The 18176-nt window shown below is 38.5% G+C and overlaps 1 protein-coding gene across 8 annotated transcripts in view; it reads left to right on the top strand.

Moving 5' to 3' along the window:
• SPEF2 (sperm flagellar 2) overlaps positions 1-18176 on the top strand; it is a 157094-nt gene that overhangs the window by 50776 nt on the left and 88142 nt on the right. For all 8 annotated transcript variants that reach the window (XR_012071530.1, XM_072958783.1, XM_072958782.1 and 5 more), the window contains 5 exons: positions 11331-11550; positions 13052-13206; positions 13702-13762; positions 15124-15185; positions 17085-17188. Coding sequence is in view for 7 of the 8 variants with exons in the window: in XM_072958783.1 (XP_072814884.1) it covers positions 11331-11550; positions 13052-13206; positions 13702-13762; positions 15124-15185; positions 17085-17188 (602 nt within the window). In the remaining variant the exon portion in view is untranslated. The remainder of the gene's footprint in view (positions 1-11330; positions 11551-13051; positions 13207-13701; positions 13763-15123; positions 15186-17084; positions 17189-18176) is intronic.

The following is an 18176-nucleotide window of genomic DNA, read 5'->3' as shown; positions in this document are numbered from 1 at the left end:
GCTTGGCAGAGGTCGGGGACTGCGCCTATGGGGTATGTGTCTTATGTAAGGGAAGGGAAGCTTGGGTCATAGGGAGGGTATTTGGCTTCAGATTATTGGAATTGAAGACAAGCTGAGTTCATTAGAAAACTATGATAGGAATAGCTGAATTACATTATCAAGTTCAGGGCATTAGACTAGAATTTAAAAATAGTTTGCAAAGCCCAAGAATTGGCACCCAAACAGAAGTGGAATAGAAAGAGGAGAAGGACATAGCCAAAGAGAAGAGGCCTGGATGACTGATATGAATAAGACTAGAGAGGATGTTCACCACTCATTTTTATTTGCTGCAGGTCATATAGGTTAGGGAGAATTCAGTCCTCTCCCAGGCTCCCTCTTACCTGACCAGACAAGACAGAGGATGGTCAAGTCTCCCATGGGCTTCCTACCACTGATTTTCTGGTTCATCCTTTACCTACTTTGACAACTGTAGGAGCCAACTTCTGTGCATTAAGTCTAGCTTCTCTTCAATAAATTGCTCAGACTCCCCATCTGGTATTTTGGAGCTAGCTCTGAGGATCAGAACACTAAAGCTATGTCTTAGCAAATAAATATAGCAAGAACACAGTGTGGTCGGTAATCCCAAGGAACTTGAACGGGTCCAAGAAAGTCTTTGAATTTTGATGTTAGGCAGATGTGCTGGTCTGAGAATTAAAGACACTCCCATCTGAAAGAGCCACCACCCCACCAATTCTGTCCGGTACCCAGGGTCTGTCAGCCATATTCCATACTGGACCAATGGCAGTCTTTCATACATTGGTCAGAACCGTTCCTAAGCTATTTTGGGGTGGTCTTGATGTAACAACCTTAGCAGTGAAACAGAGGAGACAGAGTGGCAGTGGTCATTACTATGAGAGAGTGTATTCTGTGTGGAAAAATTCTGGGTGGACTTTGCAGTGACAAGATTGGTAGACCAAGTCATAGCGTCTGCATGCTTTGTGACATCAGAGAAATTCTAACCAAGCCTGACTGTCCCTGACTGGGCAATGAGAGCAGATAGGTGAAGTAATCTTCAGGGAGACCACCACCTCCCTGATGAGAAACAGAGCATCCTTTGAGCTCTGGAAGGAATGAAGATTACTATGTTCATAAGGATGGCCACCACCACCATGGAATGAAGATTACTGTGTTCATAAGGATGGCCACCACCACCAGAATTGTTTCGTGGCCATGACACGAAGAAAGATCTGATATAAAGTCCAGTGTGATGCTGTCCCAAGGGCACATGGGGGTCCGGAGAAATGCAGAAACCTTACAGTCTTACTGTGTTTTAGACTCAGGCAGTTGTGCTTTGAGAAGCCCTGGGCTGGCTGCCCAGCTGCTGTAACTCCAGGGTGCTATATTCAGTACCTCGGAGGGCCACGCGGCTTGCCGGGACAGAGAATGAAATTAGGAGGAGAGTAGAACCTGTCATCTAGGGGCAGATAAGCTACTCTCCCACTGATTTCCTCAGTGAGTCGCTTTGAGTGTGAGAAGCCCTGCCCATTGTTTGCATCTGATTTGTCATTGAGTCTCAGCAGTACTGAAATGTAAGTTTTCAGGACAGAGGAACTCAGAGTGGCTTGGTTTCAGTTACCCCAGTAATCAAACCTGGAAGATCAGCCTGGTGATTCTGGCTGTCTGTCTTACAAATATCAATAGCCTGGAGTTCGGGGGGGGGGGGGAAATGCCTGCTACTGCTCACAAGTGTTGAGCTTTCTGAGCATGGGGATTAGTTAGAAACTGGAGTTATTGGATTGCTAAGGAGGTGCCAGGCTCCCTCAGCATGGGCCTGTAGGCTTTGACAGTGATCTTTGTCACATTCTGAGTAATGGACCATGGCCCATTTGAATTTCCCTCCAAAAATAACATGAAGGTAGATGGATTTTTCATCCTGGGTCTTCTTTTGTGACAGGCTAGAATGAAACATGTCTGTTTCCAACATGTTAGATCAGGGCAGATAGGGAAAGGCTCCTGCTGGGACAGAAGTGTTCAGGCTTCTGAGTGAAAGCCATTGTTGGATTAGAATGAGTTCTTCAGATTTCCCATGGGAATTAACCATGGGATCAGCTGATAGAAAGGCATTGGCTACTCACAATTCTGCTTCTAGCCAGAACAGTCTTCCACTGAGCACGACAGATGACGTAGTGTTAACATCTGCCTTTCCCTTGTTACCATGGGTGACGTTTGCACTTCCTGGCCATAGATAAGATATGGCCCAGACAGAGCAGTCTGGCACAGAGGGGCACGAGGCATACCTTCTCCCCGGAGATGCCTCTCCCCTGCCAGCATCAGTGAGGGGTGTGCAGAAGGCCGGACTGTCAGGCAGGAAGGTGTGACCAGGTAGCTGACCATACTCTGACCTGATCGAAGGTAAGGTGACTTAGAAAGGCTGCCAAACTCTGCAGGGCCAGTTCATCTTTTCACGTTGTTCTGAGGCCTTCTCGAATCAGAGCCCTGACTCAGAGCTCATTCCAAGACAGCTCCTGGATGAGAAGGCAGAAATGAGTTGCATATCAGCTGACTGCACCCTCCTCTCCTTCTCCTTGTCAAAGGCAGTATAGGGCAGCATCAGTCCTTTCCACTGGAACCTGCCCATCAAACAGGTCCCACACTGTGGTCCAGAAGCCCAGGAAGGCTGCTGGATTACATGAGCTGAACTCCCCATCAGGCAAGATATCCCACCTCCCTTTGCACTTCTGAGAATCTTGGGTGGTTGTCAAGAATTTTAAAATCTGCATTACAAAGTTAGGCAGTTCCTCCAGTTTACCTCAGGGCTTTTTGATAGTTGGGGGAGAAGGAGCCTGGGAAGGGAAGACAAAGAGCCTCTGTTGGCTCCAAAAACTGCAAAGTTTTCCATCAGTACCTCCCTGTGGAGTATGGTGTTTTCCTGACAAATTCCCCAAGCACAATAACTGAATATAGCCACTAGACTTTCCATGTTGCCATAGTAATAGATGTGCTTCTATAATATCTGATTCCCTCTACTAGGAGACAAGACAGACCCGAACAGAAGGTCAGCCAGGAGAGCGAGTGCCAGGGGTTGAGTTCTTAGAAATGGAACTAAGGTGGTCAAGATAATTTACCTGAAGAAGCCAGAAACCAGAAGAGGCAGAGGTGGGATCAAGCCAAGTAGAGGTAGGCCAACCAAAGCTGAGACTGGGGAGAACCAGACTAGAAAATAAATGAAGCCAGCAGGCTGGAAGCTAGGCTGTATTGGAACACAAGGGGCCTCAGATGAAAGGCTTGGAAGCTAAGTGAGGAGGCCAGGCAGCTGCCACAAACAGCTGGAATTTCTGCAGCGTATTTGTATTATCTGCCAGTCATGTGGTACATGGTTGGATCAACCTAGTTTTGCAGACACAAGACTAATATCCAATTAGGAATATGAAATTAACCCTGCCACAAACAGCTTGCCACACAGCAGACCTTACCTGTCCATTCACACAGGCTTCTCCTTAACACCCTGGACCCTGTTAAAATCAGAACTTCTTCCAAAGTCCTAATTTATACATTATTTATAATTTAGTATATTTTAACTGAGATGCTTTTTGCTGCCATAAAACAAGGATGCCTTGATTTAATGGAGAATCTCTCTCAAAATTATACTATAAGATGTTACTTCTAGAAATGCTTCCGGGGTTAGCTAATTTCATACACGATGTGTGGATTCTTGCTAACTTCCCTCTGTGAGGATGACACTTTCTGATCTTGTTCCTAGATTTGGGGTTGGGTTGTGTCTGTCTGTCTTATTTGGGGAGCTAAGTCATCTTTGTACTTAATCAAAATTACTAGAATGTAGTATCTATGGATTCATTCATTTTTTCAGTTCACATATATTGAGCCTATACTCCTGATTGATTCATTCATTAATCCAATCAATAGATTATCAAGCACCTACTATGTGCCAGCACTGTTCTAGGAACTGAGGATATAAAGTTGATTAATATAGAGATCCTTCCCTCCTGGTGCTCACAATTTAGTGGGGAAGAGGAGCACCATGTGGAGCATTATGTTAACTGTGGATAAGCATGGGAGGTGATGGGGGCCCACTGGAAGGAATGAATTTCAACTGAATAGTGAAATATGAATAGATGTCAATTGGTTTAAAGGTACTAACTCAAAACTGACCTAATCCTATGAACTGTGAGCTTACACTTATACTCTCCCCATCTTTGTATTTTCTTATGATTTCATTTAATTCCAAGCATGTAGACCAAAGTAAGTTCAAGAAGTATTTTGAGTGTCTTTGCTAAGACTCACCTGCATCATCAGAATTTTTCAGTAACTGCTGAAGATATCGCCTTAGGTATGTCCATAAAACTTTAAGGAGAAATATGTAGATTGTCCAGCGAATTAGAATATTATAACTAAGCAATTGAGTTGTGCCTAATTAAGACATCATTTAGGTCTGCCCAAGGTGTTCGGGCTTGAGTTAACAAATCACCTCATCTCCCACTTGCGAAAACTTCCTTTGGATACAACTTAGCCATTAGTTGGTTTGTTTTTCAACAGTCCTGAAATGTTATTGCATTTTGAGTAATAATAATGATTGATAATCATTTTCAAAGATTTACATCATGAAAAAAATTATAAGTAGGAATTGTACAAAAACTATTTTCTGAGATACTATAAAATAAGCCACCCATAACTAATCTCAAAAAACACACAAATAAGATCTAAAAATGTGAGTGAGCTGGATCTTCAAGTTATTACCAATTATGAGAAATTGCACTGAGAATTGTTATTTTAAAATATATTTCATAAATAAATATCTACTCTGTAACTCTCTAGTTTGAGTCATGATTAGCATAAAGTTAAGAGTTTCCTCTTCCTATTTGCGGATATTTAAGAGATGAATCCAAGATGGTACTTAAAGACGTGTAATCAGAACTGAGGATTCCTAAGGTCTTGTTGAATACATTATCCTTTTTTTTTGTTTGTTTTTTCAAATAGTGGACTGAGACTAGATTATGAAATTAACTTTTGGATCACAACCATTATTTATTTTAAAAAAGGAAACACAACAAAATAAGAGAAATACAATGCAATGCAGTGTAGTGCAATAGAAAATAAAGCACATCACCAAGTAGTAAGGATAAGCATTTCATAAAACTTTTTTTTTCTGTTTTATATATATATATATATATAGTTTTATGTGTATATATATATATATATATATATATATATATATATATATATAGTTGCACACAAATCTTAGGTAACAATGCAAAAATGTATTTTTTATGGAGGGTCCTGGTAAAAAATGTCTTAGAAGATACAGAGCAAGTGGTAATTGTGCTACAAGAGAAGCTGGGCAAGTTGAGGAGCACTCACAGAGGTTCAGAAATTTGGTGCATTGATTGACCTGGAATTCTTGAATAGTTAAAGAGAAGTCCATCACAATGAAGACAAGGATAACGTCCGCTGGCATTTGAGGGTTAGTAATGGCTGCAGCAACCCCCCGAGGCTGCTACTACGAGCCTTAGTTACATTTCTGGTATCACAGACTGTCATGTCTTCCTCACTGCCTGCGGAATGATGTACCAAGAGGAAGCCAGCTATCCTAGGAGCAGAATTAAGGCAGCTTGAATGTCTTGGTAAGCCATACTCTAAAAGGGGCATAGCCTTATTTTGTGGAGTTGCTACCTGAGTTGTTTCTTAAAATCACCCTAAGTCCTTTGGCCACTGTATCAAGATAATCTGCCTGTTGTTGGGTTTTATATATAAGTAAAAAGATTGCATTTCAGGAAAGCCCAAGGAAACCAGCAGATGTCAAAAACAATGTGATGTATTCCCTAGGAGATTCTTTCTTTGTCTTAAGAGAAGAAACATTTGTTGCCTCTTTCTGAATGCATCCGTGATTGAATTGTGAGACACTGGGAGCCTACCAAACTGGGAATATCTGGGGCATTTCAGGCCATGCAGATGTTGATAAATTCTAGCAATCTAAGAGGACGAACACTGGATCATGTGCACTTTCAGATTAGTATCGCCACTCTACAAAAGCCACATTTGAATGTCACTGCTAAGTATCATTGACATAAACCAATGTTGTTTTTTATTGAATGTTGTGTTAGGCACTCAGACTTGATGGGCTGATGAATATCTCCCGAGACCCAGATTCTGTTTATCTAAGTTGATCAAAATGAACCGTGCCTCCCATACTTTAAAAGAGTAGATGAGGAAACTGTATTCCCAGTCTGGATCTTTAGAAATGGCCAGAAATGAGAACAAAGCGCATTTGCTTTGGTCCAAGGATAATAATGTGGAGAGAAATAAAAATCTGTTGGGAAAACCATGCAGCTTCACCAGCATCATTATCCAATCACATGGGCAGTGTTACAGTCAAGGAGGAATCTAATGGACTGAACACATGGAAGATCTGAGGCTTGCCCTTGAAGTGTGCACATCAGCCCACATTCAAGTACACTATTTCCAAGTAGATGCTGTCTGTAAATGCTCATGATGTTTTTAGCCATGGTTACTAACAAGGGAACCAAGGAAACTGACACACTGGGCCATAGGAAACAAGGATATGACAGGCTGAAAGGAACCAGAATCAGAAGCCTAGGTAACCCTGAGGTACCTGCAACATGATATAGGGAAGCATGTGAGTATATTGGATCCAGCCCAGAAAGCAGAGTGTTAGGTTTATGTAAACTGTGAAGACAGGAAGAATAGGTGGATACCATGGTCCCAGGGATTCTGGGTTCAGTTTCTGGAAAATTCAGTGTAGGTAAATGAATAAAAACAGTCTTGGGAAACAGGTTGTGACCGAGGGCAGAGGCTGTTCACTCTCTATTGTGCTTCATGGTCTCTGTGTGTGGGTCGACAAGAGTTCACAAGGAGAGGTGGACTCTCTAGGGGTTAGTGGGTCTTGAGTCTTGGACTTATGCCTTTTCAAAAATGCACACAGATGGCATTTTAATATTAAAGAGATAACAATTATTTGTTATAGATGCATGACACTTTACATTAGTCAAGTGCTAGTATCATGGAGCACATCCACATAGAAAAAGTGTCTCACTAAAGCAACAGTTTGGACCAGATGGTACTCACCTAGTGTTGCCCACTCTGGGCATCAGAGTCTTGACACTAATAGTCAGATGTCTGTTTATAACCATACCTGAAGGAGTAAGAATTATATATTTTATTTTATAATTTTATATCATTTTATCATATAATTAATGTAATTTTATATAACAAGCATGTAAATTAGGGATCTGGTTCCTCTTCACTAACAAAGGAGTAAAATCACTTTAGCTCGTTGTCATTAAAGTAGTCACCTTTATTCTGGTCTAATTTCCCTCTTTTTCCAGTTCTCCTGACCTCCTTTTGCCTCACCATGTTCTTGTTCCAACCTAATGTGTTACCCTTCCCTTACTATTTATTTTCTGTCTTGATGAGGAATTTCCCAGCTGTACCTTTAAGGTGATTCTGTAAAGTGTGTTCTGCCAAATCCTTGATCTACTCTTCTCCATGGGTCAGGCCTCGGTCATTTTCCTAAGCTAAGCATTAAGTTCTTTTCATGGTCAACATTGTCCCATTGTGTTTGGCCGCATTCTACGACTAAGCCAGTGATAGAAGGGGGCTCCATTCTGACACCTTTGTGAGGAAGCATGCCTTTCTGATTTTGGTGCAAGCCGAATGTGGTTTCCCCTGTTAGGCAGATGTGTGGAGGCCGTCACCCCTCCTGTAGAGCGCTGTGATGTGCTCCAGCAGCAGCCTGAGAACTGCTAGTAAGCATTTAAAGTCAGCGGTCACATTGGCCACCCACACAGGCATTTCAATCTTTATAACAACCCCATGAGATCGGTAATATTATCATACAAAGATGAAGGAATTGACAAGGGTACAAAATGAGTAAATAGGAGAACTCTTACCGGAACCCAGGTCACCTGATTTAAGTCCCAGACTGTTTCCTTCAGGATGGATTAAATGACTGCACAGCACAAAATCATTAGAACATTGGAAACTTTCCATTTAACCTTGGCCTGTGGCTCATAGCCTTTTTAATTTTAAAATAGCATAATTTCTCTGGTTACTTTCTAATTGGTCACGTTACATAAAATAATTACCATTTGTCTAATTAGATGTTTAAACAATTCCAGTGAATGAAAGCAGAAGCAAATAGTTAATTATAATGCAATCAATAATTATGCAAATCAACTTCATATTTACCTAATTTTCAGCATTGCATGTATTATGCAGAATTGTTAAAAACCAAACGCATTAAACTAAAACAATAAATTTTGCAGTTAAAGGGTAGGGTGTATAGAAGTGACAGATACAATTATATGCATATGCTAACAAATTCTACCAATTTAAAAGAAAAACCTATTATGAATATGGTTTTATTTGTTTATTTATTTCAAAAACCATTTCTTTATCTCTTGTGTTGACATATCAGAAATTCTGGCACCAGACCAGACAATACCAGCTGCAAAACAATCTATTCTTTATCTGCTAATGTGAAACAACCTTATTAGGCACTAAATTCTTACACATACTTGGATCTGTTTCTAGAATTTATTTTTTTGTGCACTGAATGCACTGTTTTTGCAGCTCTTTCTTTTCATTACTGTGTTCTTATCAAGTACTTTAATGTCTGGTAAGGCAACATTCCCTTATTACTTTCCTTTTTAAGTTTTTAAGTGAATATTTGCACTCACTACATTTGTTCTTCTGCTTCAGTTTTAGAACCATTTGTGCTATCTCCCTGCAAGGGAAAAAAAAAAGTGGCACTAGCACTTTTGCTTCATTATATTAAATGAGATTAATTTGAGGAAGAATGAAATGGCTTGAAATTTTGGAACTTTTAAACTTCCCCTTTATTCAAATCATTTTTCTTACACTCCTCAGTAGACTTATGAGGCTGTCTATGCATAATCTCTCTATATTTCTTGTCAATGACAATGATTTTGTCAAAGTTTTTAATTGCAAGCAAAAAAAGTGGACTCATGATGAGTAAGCAGAAAAAAAATATTCAAAATATGTTGAGTAGCTCAGTAAATCAGTAGGTGTGTTCAAGAACTAGGCTCAAGGGTAGCCTCCCAGGGAAAATGATCAGAACCATCACAGCGAAGTCTGACAAGAGAACTGTCCCCACTGCCGCCACCCTGGAGCGCTGTAAAGTTCAGGTTACAGCAGCTGCCTCTGCACCAGAGCTGAACTCTACGGCAGCCTGTTACTCCTAGAAACAATGCTGTTTCTTTCTTTATCTTATTTGCATTGGTTACAACTTCCAGAATCATTAATGTTAATGATGAGCATCTTCTTCTTATCCTGCCTTTAATGGAAAAAAATGGTTCGGCATTACATATTAGTAAGATATGGGAAATATTAGGGAAGTCATCTTCAATTCATAGCACATTAAGAGGTTTGTTTTGTTTCGTTTAAGTTTTTTTCCTCATCAGAAATGAATTTTGAATTGGTCAAAATGATCATATGTTTTCATTTTTTAATTTTAACCTATTAATGTGATATAATAATAGGTTTTCTAATATTTAACTTTCCTTGTATTCATGAAATAACTCTTACTCTGTCATAGTGAGACAACTTCAATGTCGTATAGAGGTTATGAGCACATGTTCTGGAATCTACCTGCCTGGGTTCTCATCTAGGCTCTGCATTACTATTTATTGTGACCATGGAAAAGTAACTTAGCTTCTATAATTCTCAGGTTTTTCTTCTGCAAAATTGGGATGATAATAATACTTGCATAAGAATTGCATAAGAAGCATGTGAGATAATTCATGGAAACAACAGTATATGGAATAGAGTGAGTGTGTAGAAAATGTCAATTAATCTCATTATTGGCTCATAATAGAGTACTGATTTTATCAGTATTGTGTGCATAATTCTTGCAATATATTCCAAATGAGAATGGCTTTTTGTTTTCTTTTTGGATGCTGTTTTTGTCAGTTACCTTTGACACCTTTTTGGCGTCAGCGTTATGTTAGTCTTGCCAAGTGAACTGGAAAGCTTCCTATCTTCTTCCATGTTTCAGAAGACTTTGTGCAACATGTAAATTCTCTGTTTAATTAAGCAATGAAAATTTTTCTGTTAACCATCAGTGTCTTCAAGTTTCCTAGGTATAGTTCTTTGACAACATTTTCATGTCTTTCATGGCTTTAATCTTTTCAGATATTCCATTTAAATTTATTTTAATCATTTGTTCATTTTTAAAATATCATTTTTACCATACATTAATAAATTCAGATTTATCATAGTAGAGTCGTACATTTTATTTCCTTAAGGATTGTTAAGCCTCCTTAAAATCTGTTGTTACCTTCTTTCCTCTTGTGTTACAAAATTGATACTTAATAATCTTCACCATTGTTCAGAACTAGTAGCAATTTCATAATGATTAGTATGGATAAATTCTAGAAATACATCAATAAAAAGTATCTCCATAGTTCTGCTCTCTAATTTATCAATTTTCAGTGTAATGCGTTTCTTCCTCCTTGTTCTTTTTGATTATTTTAAGGTTTTTTTTTCCTATTTTAATGCTTAATTCATTTATTTTCCTTCTTTTTTAATTTTAGATCAAGCATGTTAGGCTAAAGCCCTATGAATTTTCCTCTGAATATAGTTTGATCCCATCCTGTATTTTTAACAAATCTATTGTTTTAACGTGTTTCATTTTAATAAATTTATTATTTACAGATATTTTATAGTTTTAATTTTTCTTTAATCCAAGTGTCAAAGAGAATGTTTTTAATTTTTAAAATTTAAATTGATTTCTAGTTTTATTACACAGAGGTCAGAGATTGTCATCTATACAGTTTTTTCTTTTTTTTCTTGCTAATTGTTTGATCCTTTAAGCAAGAAACCTGAAGAAACTGGGAGTCAAACTTGGTAAACTGAGAGGACACCATATTGGGCATGAAATTTCTCTTTTTTCTGTCTTACTTTAAAGCATTTTAAAATAAGCTTTGTACTTGCATAGGAGAGCCGAAGAACCACTACTGTCTTTTATCTCTCTACTGATGATGATACCAGTTTAGTGTCTTAATACTCAATCTGCTTTAGAGTTTATCTCAATTAACTCAATATGCCTATTTTCATAAGTTATGTGTTTTAGAGGGCTTTTTCCTTTTTCCTTTTATATAAAAAGTCATTTTTCACTCTCTAATCTGAAAGTGTTATTCATGTGATTACACATTTTAGTAATATAATTATTTGAAGTATTGATTTCCTTTTGTTTACTATAACTTGTATTTACTTTCAATTTTCATATTTCCTACATGCTTAAATTCCACTTTCAAGAATATTTCTGTTCTGTGTGTTTCATTATTATTTTGCAGAACATGGTTGGAGAATGGGCCTTACCAGAAGAAATGGTTGATAATTTACCACCCTCCAACAATAGCATATTGGGCCACGTGATTCACAGACTAATTGAAAGTTCTCTTCCTCCTCAAGTTGAATCAACAGTACCTGAGTTACCTTCATTTGCTATAAAAGGGTGCTTGTTGGGGAAAACATTTAGTGGAAAAACTACTGCTCTAAACTTTCTACAAAAAAGTAAAATTTCTTATTTATTTATTTTATTTATTGGATTCTATTTCCAATGACTATAGCTGCAGATGGCTATGTCTATAGAAAACATAAAGTATCTGCTAATATATTGGGAAGTTGTGTCATCAAGAATTTTATGATGGTGTAATTACATAATTTAACGCCCAAGGCAGACACTTTTAGGAGTATAGAGTCATAAACCACAACTGTCCCAGGGAAAGCGGGATATACGAGCATGCTGTATAATGAGGGCACACAGCATAGAGAAATAACAAGCCTTAAACTTAACAGGTTTTACTTACTTTACCAGTAGATGGAGTAGGAAAGTAGTAACTTGTCACAAATACAAAAGAAATCCACTTAAAATTGTAAGTGTTTTAGTTCTTCACATTGATTGAGTTCCCTCTCTTTACTGAGCCTTTGGCTTTTTCTGTAGAAGCTCTTCCAGTTAGAAGCAAAATCACAGACTTCCATCTGTTTAATTAGTTTGTCTTCAATAATACTTACCTATTACTGTTTTCATTGGAAAACTCAAAATTTGCACTGAGGCCAGTCCATCTTATTACAGTCCAAGGCAGAGAAGGGTAGGGCATTGTTGAGGTGTTAAAAACATCTCCTTAAAAAGCAGCGTAACAAAGCCCAGTGAGATATCACTCCACACCCATCAGGATGGGCATGATTTTTTTTAAAAATAGAAAACAGCAAATGTTAGTGAGGATATAGAGAAGCTGGAACTCTCACACATTGCTGGTGGGAATATAAAATGGTGTAGCCACTATGGAAAGTAGTTGGTGATTCCTTAACAAGTTAAATAAAGTATTACCATATGACTCCAGCAATTCCACCACCGGTATATGCCCAAAGGACTGAAAATGGGGTTCAGAAAACCTTGTACAGTAATATTCATAGCAGCACTATCAATAATATACAAAAGGTGGAAACAATCCAAATGTCCATCACCTGATGCTTTGATGAGTGATATATCCATACAGTGGAATATTATTCAGCCATAGAAGGAATGAAGTACTCTTATATGCTACAACATGGATGGACTTTGAAAACATACTAAATGAAAGGAATCAAACACAGAAGGTCACATATAGCATGACTGCATGGATATGAAGTATCTAGACTAGGCAAATCCATAGACAGAAAGCAAATGAGTTGGCCAGGGGCAGGGGTAGGGAGATAGGGCTTGACTGCTTAATGGGTACAAGGTTTCCTTTGGAATGATGAAAATTTCCTGGAGAAAGATGGTGGTAGTGATTGGACAACATTGTGAATGACCTAAATATCACTGAATTGTATCTTTTAGAATGGTTAAAATAGTTGATTTTATGTTATGTGAATTTTACCACAATAGTGAAAAAAAAAAGGCATCTTGATCCAAAAGACATTTCTAAAGAATTATAAAGAGAGTGTTCAAAGGGTGAAGCCAGCACAGAAGAATAATGATGTCAATTTCCTAAATGAAAAGCTATCAGTAAAACTGTCTTTTGTATTTTAGACTTTCCTATTCAGGTACTTTCTATTGACACTCTTGTCCGAGAAGCTATCCAAGCATTTCACAACAATGAAAAGGTCAGTGAGGTCACACGACAGAAGCAAACAGCTGAAGAAAAGGCTCTACCAGTTCAGCAGAAGCCTGGTAAAGAAAGCCAGGCAAGTGTGATTTTAGCCTGCTTTTCTGCACCTTGTATGTTGGACATTTCCAGCTGGATGACATGTAAAAGTTCCTCTAGACCAAGGGTTGGCAAACTTTTCTGTAAAGGACCAGAGAGTAAATATTTTAAGTTTTATGGGCCCAGAGGCAACATGGAGGATATTACATGGGTACTTATACAAAAAGAGGGAAATTCCAACCTTCCCCGCCAGCTTGTCTGGGTGGGCCATCCCAGGTGGTGGGCCATCCTGGGTGGTGGGCCATCCCGGGTGGTGGGCCATCCCGGGTGGTGGGCCAGCTTTGTGCCCAGTTATCATCAGATTTTGTTGTTTCCAGAACTCACTCAGTTCTTAATATCATTAATGTTTTAGATGAAATAGTCTATTTTTCTCAAACCTTACTTATAGGAATAAAATTTAAAATGTTACTGAAGTATAACAATGATACATCTCTCCCTGTGTGTCCATGTGTGTGTGTGTGTTTTCTCCCCAAAGGATCTGCATACTGTATTTTCAGCTGAACTATTATCAGAAACAGAAGATAAAATCAGACTTGGTAAGTAAGCTATCAAAACAAATCATCCATCATTTACACAAGAGAGACAGATAGACAAAGAGTAAGAGCACATGGATGTGAGGACAAATAAACTTTCAGGAAAAGAAAGGAGAGACGGGATGGGGGTGGGTGGGTTGCGTGGTTGTCTACATGGTCATGTGACAGACAGCAAGATAAACACAGACATCCCTGACCACTGTCTACAACTGGGGAAAAGAGATGAAAGTTTCAAAGGAATCTTCTCACACTCCTTCAAGTAGTTGCTCAGTTTTGTTGTGGTTTTTGAAAACAGCTCAGGGTAAATCATCGTCACTCTTCCCCGCTCGGCAGGGAGACAGTGGCTTATTGTTTCTTCTCACTTTGCGGCTCTGGGTGAGCACTGCCGTGCTCATGCTGCTGCTTTGTTCACCATACTGGGGGAGCTGCCATCTGCCTCTGTCACCCACCTGAACAGTGGTCCCTTAGATAAAGTTATGTTTATTCCCAGCCTTGGGCAAGGCAAATAGAACCAAGCTTCCCAAACCCAAGGAAAAGTTATCTCCCCTTGGGATCTGAGCTTTTAGTCTTTCAGATCCTTGGTAGAGCCAGAGAGAAAACAATTTTAAGTCTTAAGTATCTTTTCTACTTGTGCTAGTAAGGCTTTGCCATATTCAATAGCTGTCTTGTATTCTGGCATAAAATCCTCCTGTGCCATCACCATTACTGCCATCACCTTTGGACAAAGTGTACAGTCATTATGAGCAGGCAGCTCTTCCAGAGCAGTCAAGTTTTCCACCTTTTAAGAGGATATAACCTGTTCCTTATTTCAGTTGTTTCTTACAAGATAATTTTAATTGATTTTTTAAACTATCATAAATATTTTATGACATATTCTATTACAAAAGTTCAGTTAATTATAAACAGACTCTGAAAACTTATTTTTTCCCATAGAATTTAACTAAAAATCCCTCTAACTTCTAGAGCTTTCCATTTTCAGACATCTTTATTACCTATAATTTGATGATACAGTTAAGTCAAAATGTAACAAATTAACATTTTAATGACTTTTCTTGAGATCTTGTCTTGTCTTTCTGAAAGAAAACCCAAACTGTATTAAAGTATTTCTAATGATATTGTTATGAGTGAGCCATGCTGGGAGGAAGAGAGGAGAAAACCCGATGCCATACAGTGTCTAGGACTTTAATGTTGTGCAGTGAAGGTGAAAACCATGCTGCAGTGATCCTGTTACTTCCTTCTTCTGAGTGTCTCAGGCATAGCTGAATCCAATATCCTGTATGTCCAAAGCCATAGACAGTTAGATACTAACATGGATGTTAGTTCTAAATACCAGAGTATGTTCTTATCACTTTTCCTGTTACTAGGTACCAATAATAAAAAATCACCAAAAGCTGAAGAAGTCATAGCAAGTGATAGTTTCTCTGAAGTAAGTACTATAATCTAATTTTGGCTACTCATATACTGAAATGTGTTAGATTTGTCTAAGTGTCTTTTGGTTTTGTCTGCAAATGAAATGAAATAGCAATGTGCTCCTCTTTGGTTTAAAATAAATCTAGTGGTAAAATATTAGATAAATTTGTCTTTACTTAATATTTTTTATTTTCTTAATATTCTTTATATCTAAAGCTGTCAAAATTGCTTTCAGTTCTGCCAGGTAAAAAAGTAAACATATGCTTCTAAAAATTTTAGACTTAATACCAAATTTATATTTATGTGTTTTTCTTTACCACTTAATTTATGACTTTTATTTCCTTTCACAATCTCTTTACCTTTAAAGAGTTTTTGCCAGAATTTATTCTTAGACTTATTGATGACTCTACATTTTTTATTAATCTCTGAAATGTTTACAACAATTTACTGACTATTGCTTCTTGTGGAAAATAATATTTCCATATATATTGGAAATATTGCTTTACTGTATATGGAAACTTTTTTTGTCATCAAATAGAATGGTCAGATTAATCATGTGGAATTCTATTGAATGAAACTAAATAAAAGTATATTTGATTACTTTTATGTGTTTCATCAAGGAAGACAATTTTGTAATATTTTAAATTTCAAAACTGCTTAAAGTTAGAAAATTTTTTAAAAGAAAACACGCCAAATTGTACACATGATGACCTATGGGGAGAGAAATGGTTTTAGAGAAAGTGATAAAGGGGGACTTATAATTTTTACTCTATATTGAGGTATAAATTAGAAGAAAAGCTAAGTGTATTTTTATATTTACATTTGTTGAGTTAGGGGGTCCCCCAAATTCCATATTCAATTCAATTCAATTCAATTCAATTCAAAAGGCATAGTATGTTCCACGCATTGTTGTAATTCAGGGTCGGGGTGGTTTATCAGTGATGAACAAGAAAGACAGGACTCCTGGAATTTATAGAGTTTACATTCTGAAAGAGGGAGACAGACAATAAACCACAAACACACAAATAAATGAATTATATGACCCATTAAATGGTGATGATGTCGTCAGAAAAGAAAAAGTAGAGTGAGGGAGATTACGTCGAGAGAGTGAGATTTAAGCCGACTGAAAAGCTGAGCGAAGCAGCCAATGGATCCAGGGCAGCATTTCAGGACGAGAGCCTTGAGGCAGAAAGGTGGTTGGTCCTCAAGGTGGGAGAAGAGGAAGGGATGAGGTGAGAGGATGGATGGGACGGAAGAAGAATCAGGTTCACCAGGGCCTCATGCACAATGGTTAGGACATTTGGGGTGAAAAGGGGAGGCTCTGCAGGGTTTTCAGTAGAGACATAATGTCATGTGACATAAAATGCTCCCACTGGTGGCTGAGTTAACAACAGCCGAGAGGGATGTTCCTGTTGACCTGGAGTAGCTTTATTAGACTAGCCCTCCTACAGATAACAACATAAATGCTGGGCAAGCAGAGAAGCTAAGTATCTGAGGGCCAAAAGCAGGCAGCAGAAAAGCAAACAGCAGAAACTAGGTGGAAAATGTGTGTGATCTGACAGAAGAGAACTTCAGTGGACCAAAGCCAGACTTACAGGTTATGCCAGAGGGCGTGCGCTGTCTGCCTGGCGCAAGTGTCTAGCACTCAAGCAGAAAGCCCCAATCTCTATGATTTAAGATATTAGAGTATGAAATTTGGCTGAAAATTAAAGAGGAGGATCTTGGAAGGAAGGGAGCCAGAGGAGGGGCCTCCAAACCCACATACGCATTTTCCCCTACTTCTTGGTCGATTCCAGAACTGTGCTAAACGATTGATGTCTTCACGGGACGTGACCATTTAATTTTTTTCCTCTCCAAATACCCAGAATATGACTTTTAAATGAGCTGTTCTTTACCACATTGTTTATCTTCACAGTTCACTGTGCGTGCTCAGCTTGGTGCAAAGTCAGAAAGGTTGCTGAAGAAGGGAAAGTGCGTATCTGATGTGTTGCTCGTCAGCATCATGGTAAATGCTATTAAGTACGTGTCACACTTTTCATCTTTGTATCTATTTAAAATGTTCTTTCTCAGATAGAGCAGTGTAAAGAATAATAGAGAAATATTTTTTAAATCTAATGTATGCCACTCATCTACATGAGAAAACATACAGCAGGATAAAGATACGTTTTGTGATTTCGATGCCTGTGTTTCACTCTCAACCCTTTACCAACCTTGACTTCATTCACTCAGATGTGAATTCAGGTTAAGTTCTATTCTGTGGGGGGAGTTCAAGGAGAAATTAGGTACTTGGAAAAGCTGAGGGACATGATGGAGAGGAGAGACCCTACCTGTGTGGTCATGGGCCAGTGAGATTCCCCATTTTGTGTCTCAGGAGGAGGGAGTGACCCCAGGGATCCAAAGGCTGGGTAGTGCTGGGCAGGAAGGCAGTGAGAAGCAGGGGTTGCACAGGCAAAGAATAACATATATGCACAGCCCAGAGATGATGTGTGGTGGTGGGAAGAAGAAAATCAAAATAGGTATAATTTTGTAGCCTTTTCTCTCCTTCTTTATGAGAATTAAAGAATTCTCCTTGCCCTCCTTTGCAATAGAGAAAAGAAATTAAAAGCCATAAAGGCTTGGTTGATCCATATACTAAAGAGATAGGTTTGAGCAGGATGGAAAAAAAGAATCAAAAGGTTACTGTGAATGAATTCGGCAGAGCTTAGAGTGGAGGAGGGAATTAGGGTAGCTGTGCTGCGTGGGAAACATTAAGGCTGAGAGATGTGAGGAAAAGAGGTTTTAGAGGAGTTTTACTGTGCCTCTGGAATGGAGGAGCCCTCCTTTACAGTTTTCTTAAGAGACCTCATTAAAGATTTAAGTTGCCTCTCGGTTGTGATGTATCTTGGATTGATTACTCTTTGAATACAACGGCGAAGAAACCAGGCCGCAGGGATGCTATCCTCCGAGCTGGAAGGGATCTCATGCTAATAGCTGCAACATTTCTCAGAACTAAAATAAAGCATGTTTG

The sequence above is a fragment of the Vicugna pacos genome, chromosome 3, assembly GCF_048564905.1.
Source record: "Vicugna pacos chromosome 3, VicPac4, whole genome shotgun sequence".
NCBI lineage: Eukaryota > Metazoa > Chordata > Mammalia > Artiodactyla > Camelidae > Vicugna > Vicugna pacos.
The sequence above is the reverse complement of the archived record's forward strand: the minus strand, read 5'-3'. Positions and strand labels throughout refer to the sequence as shown.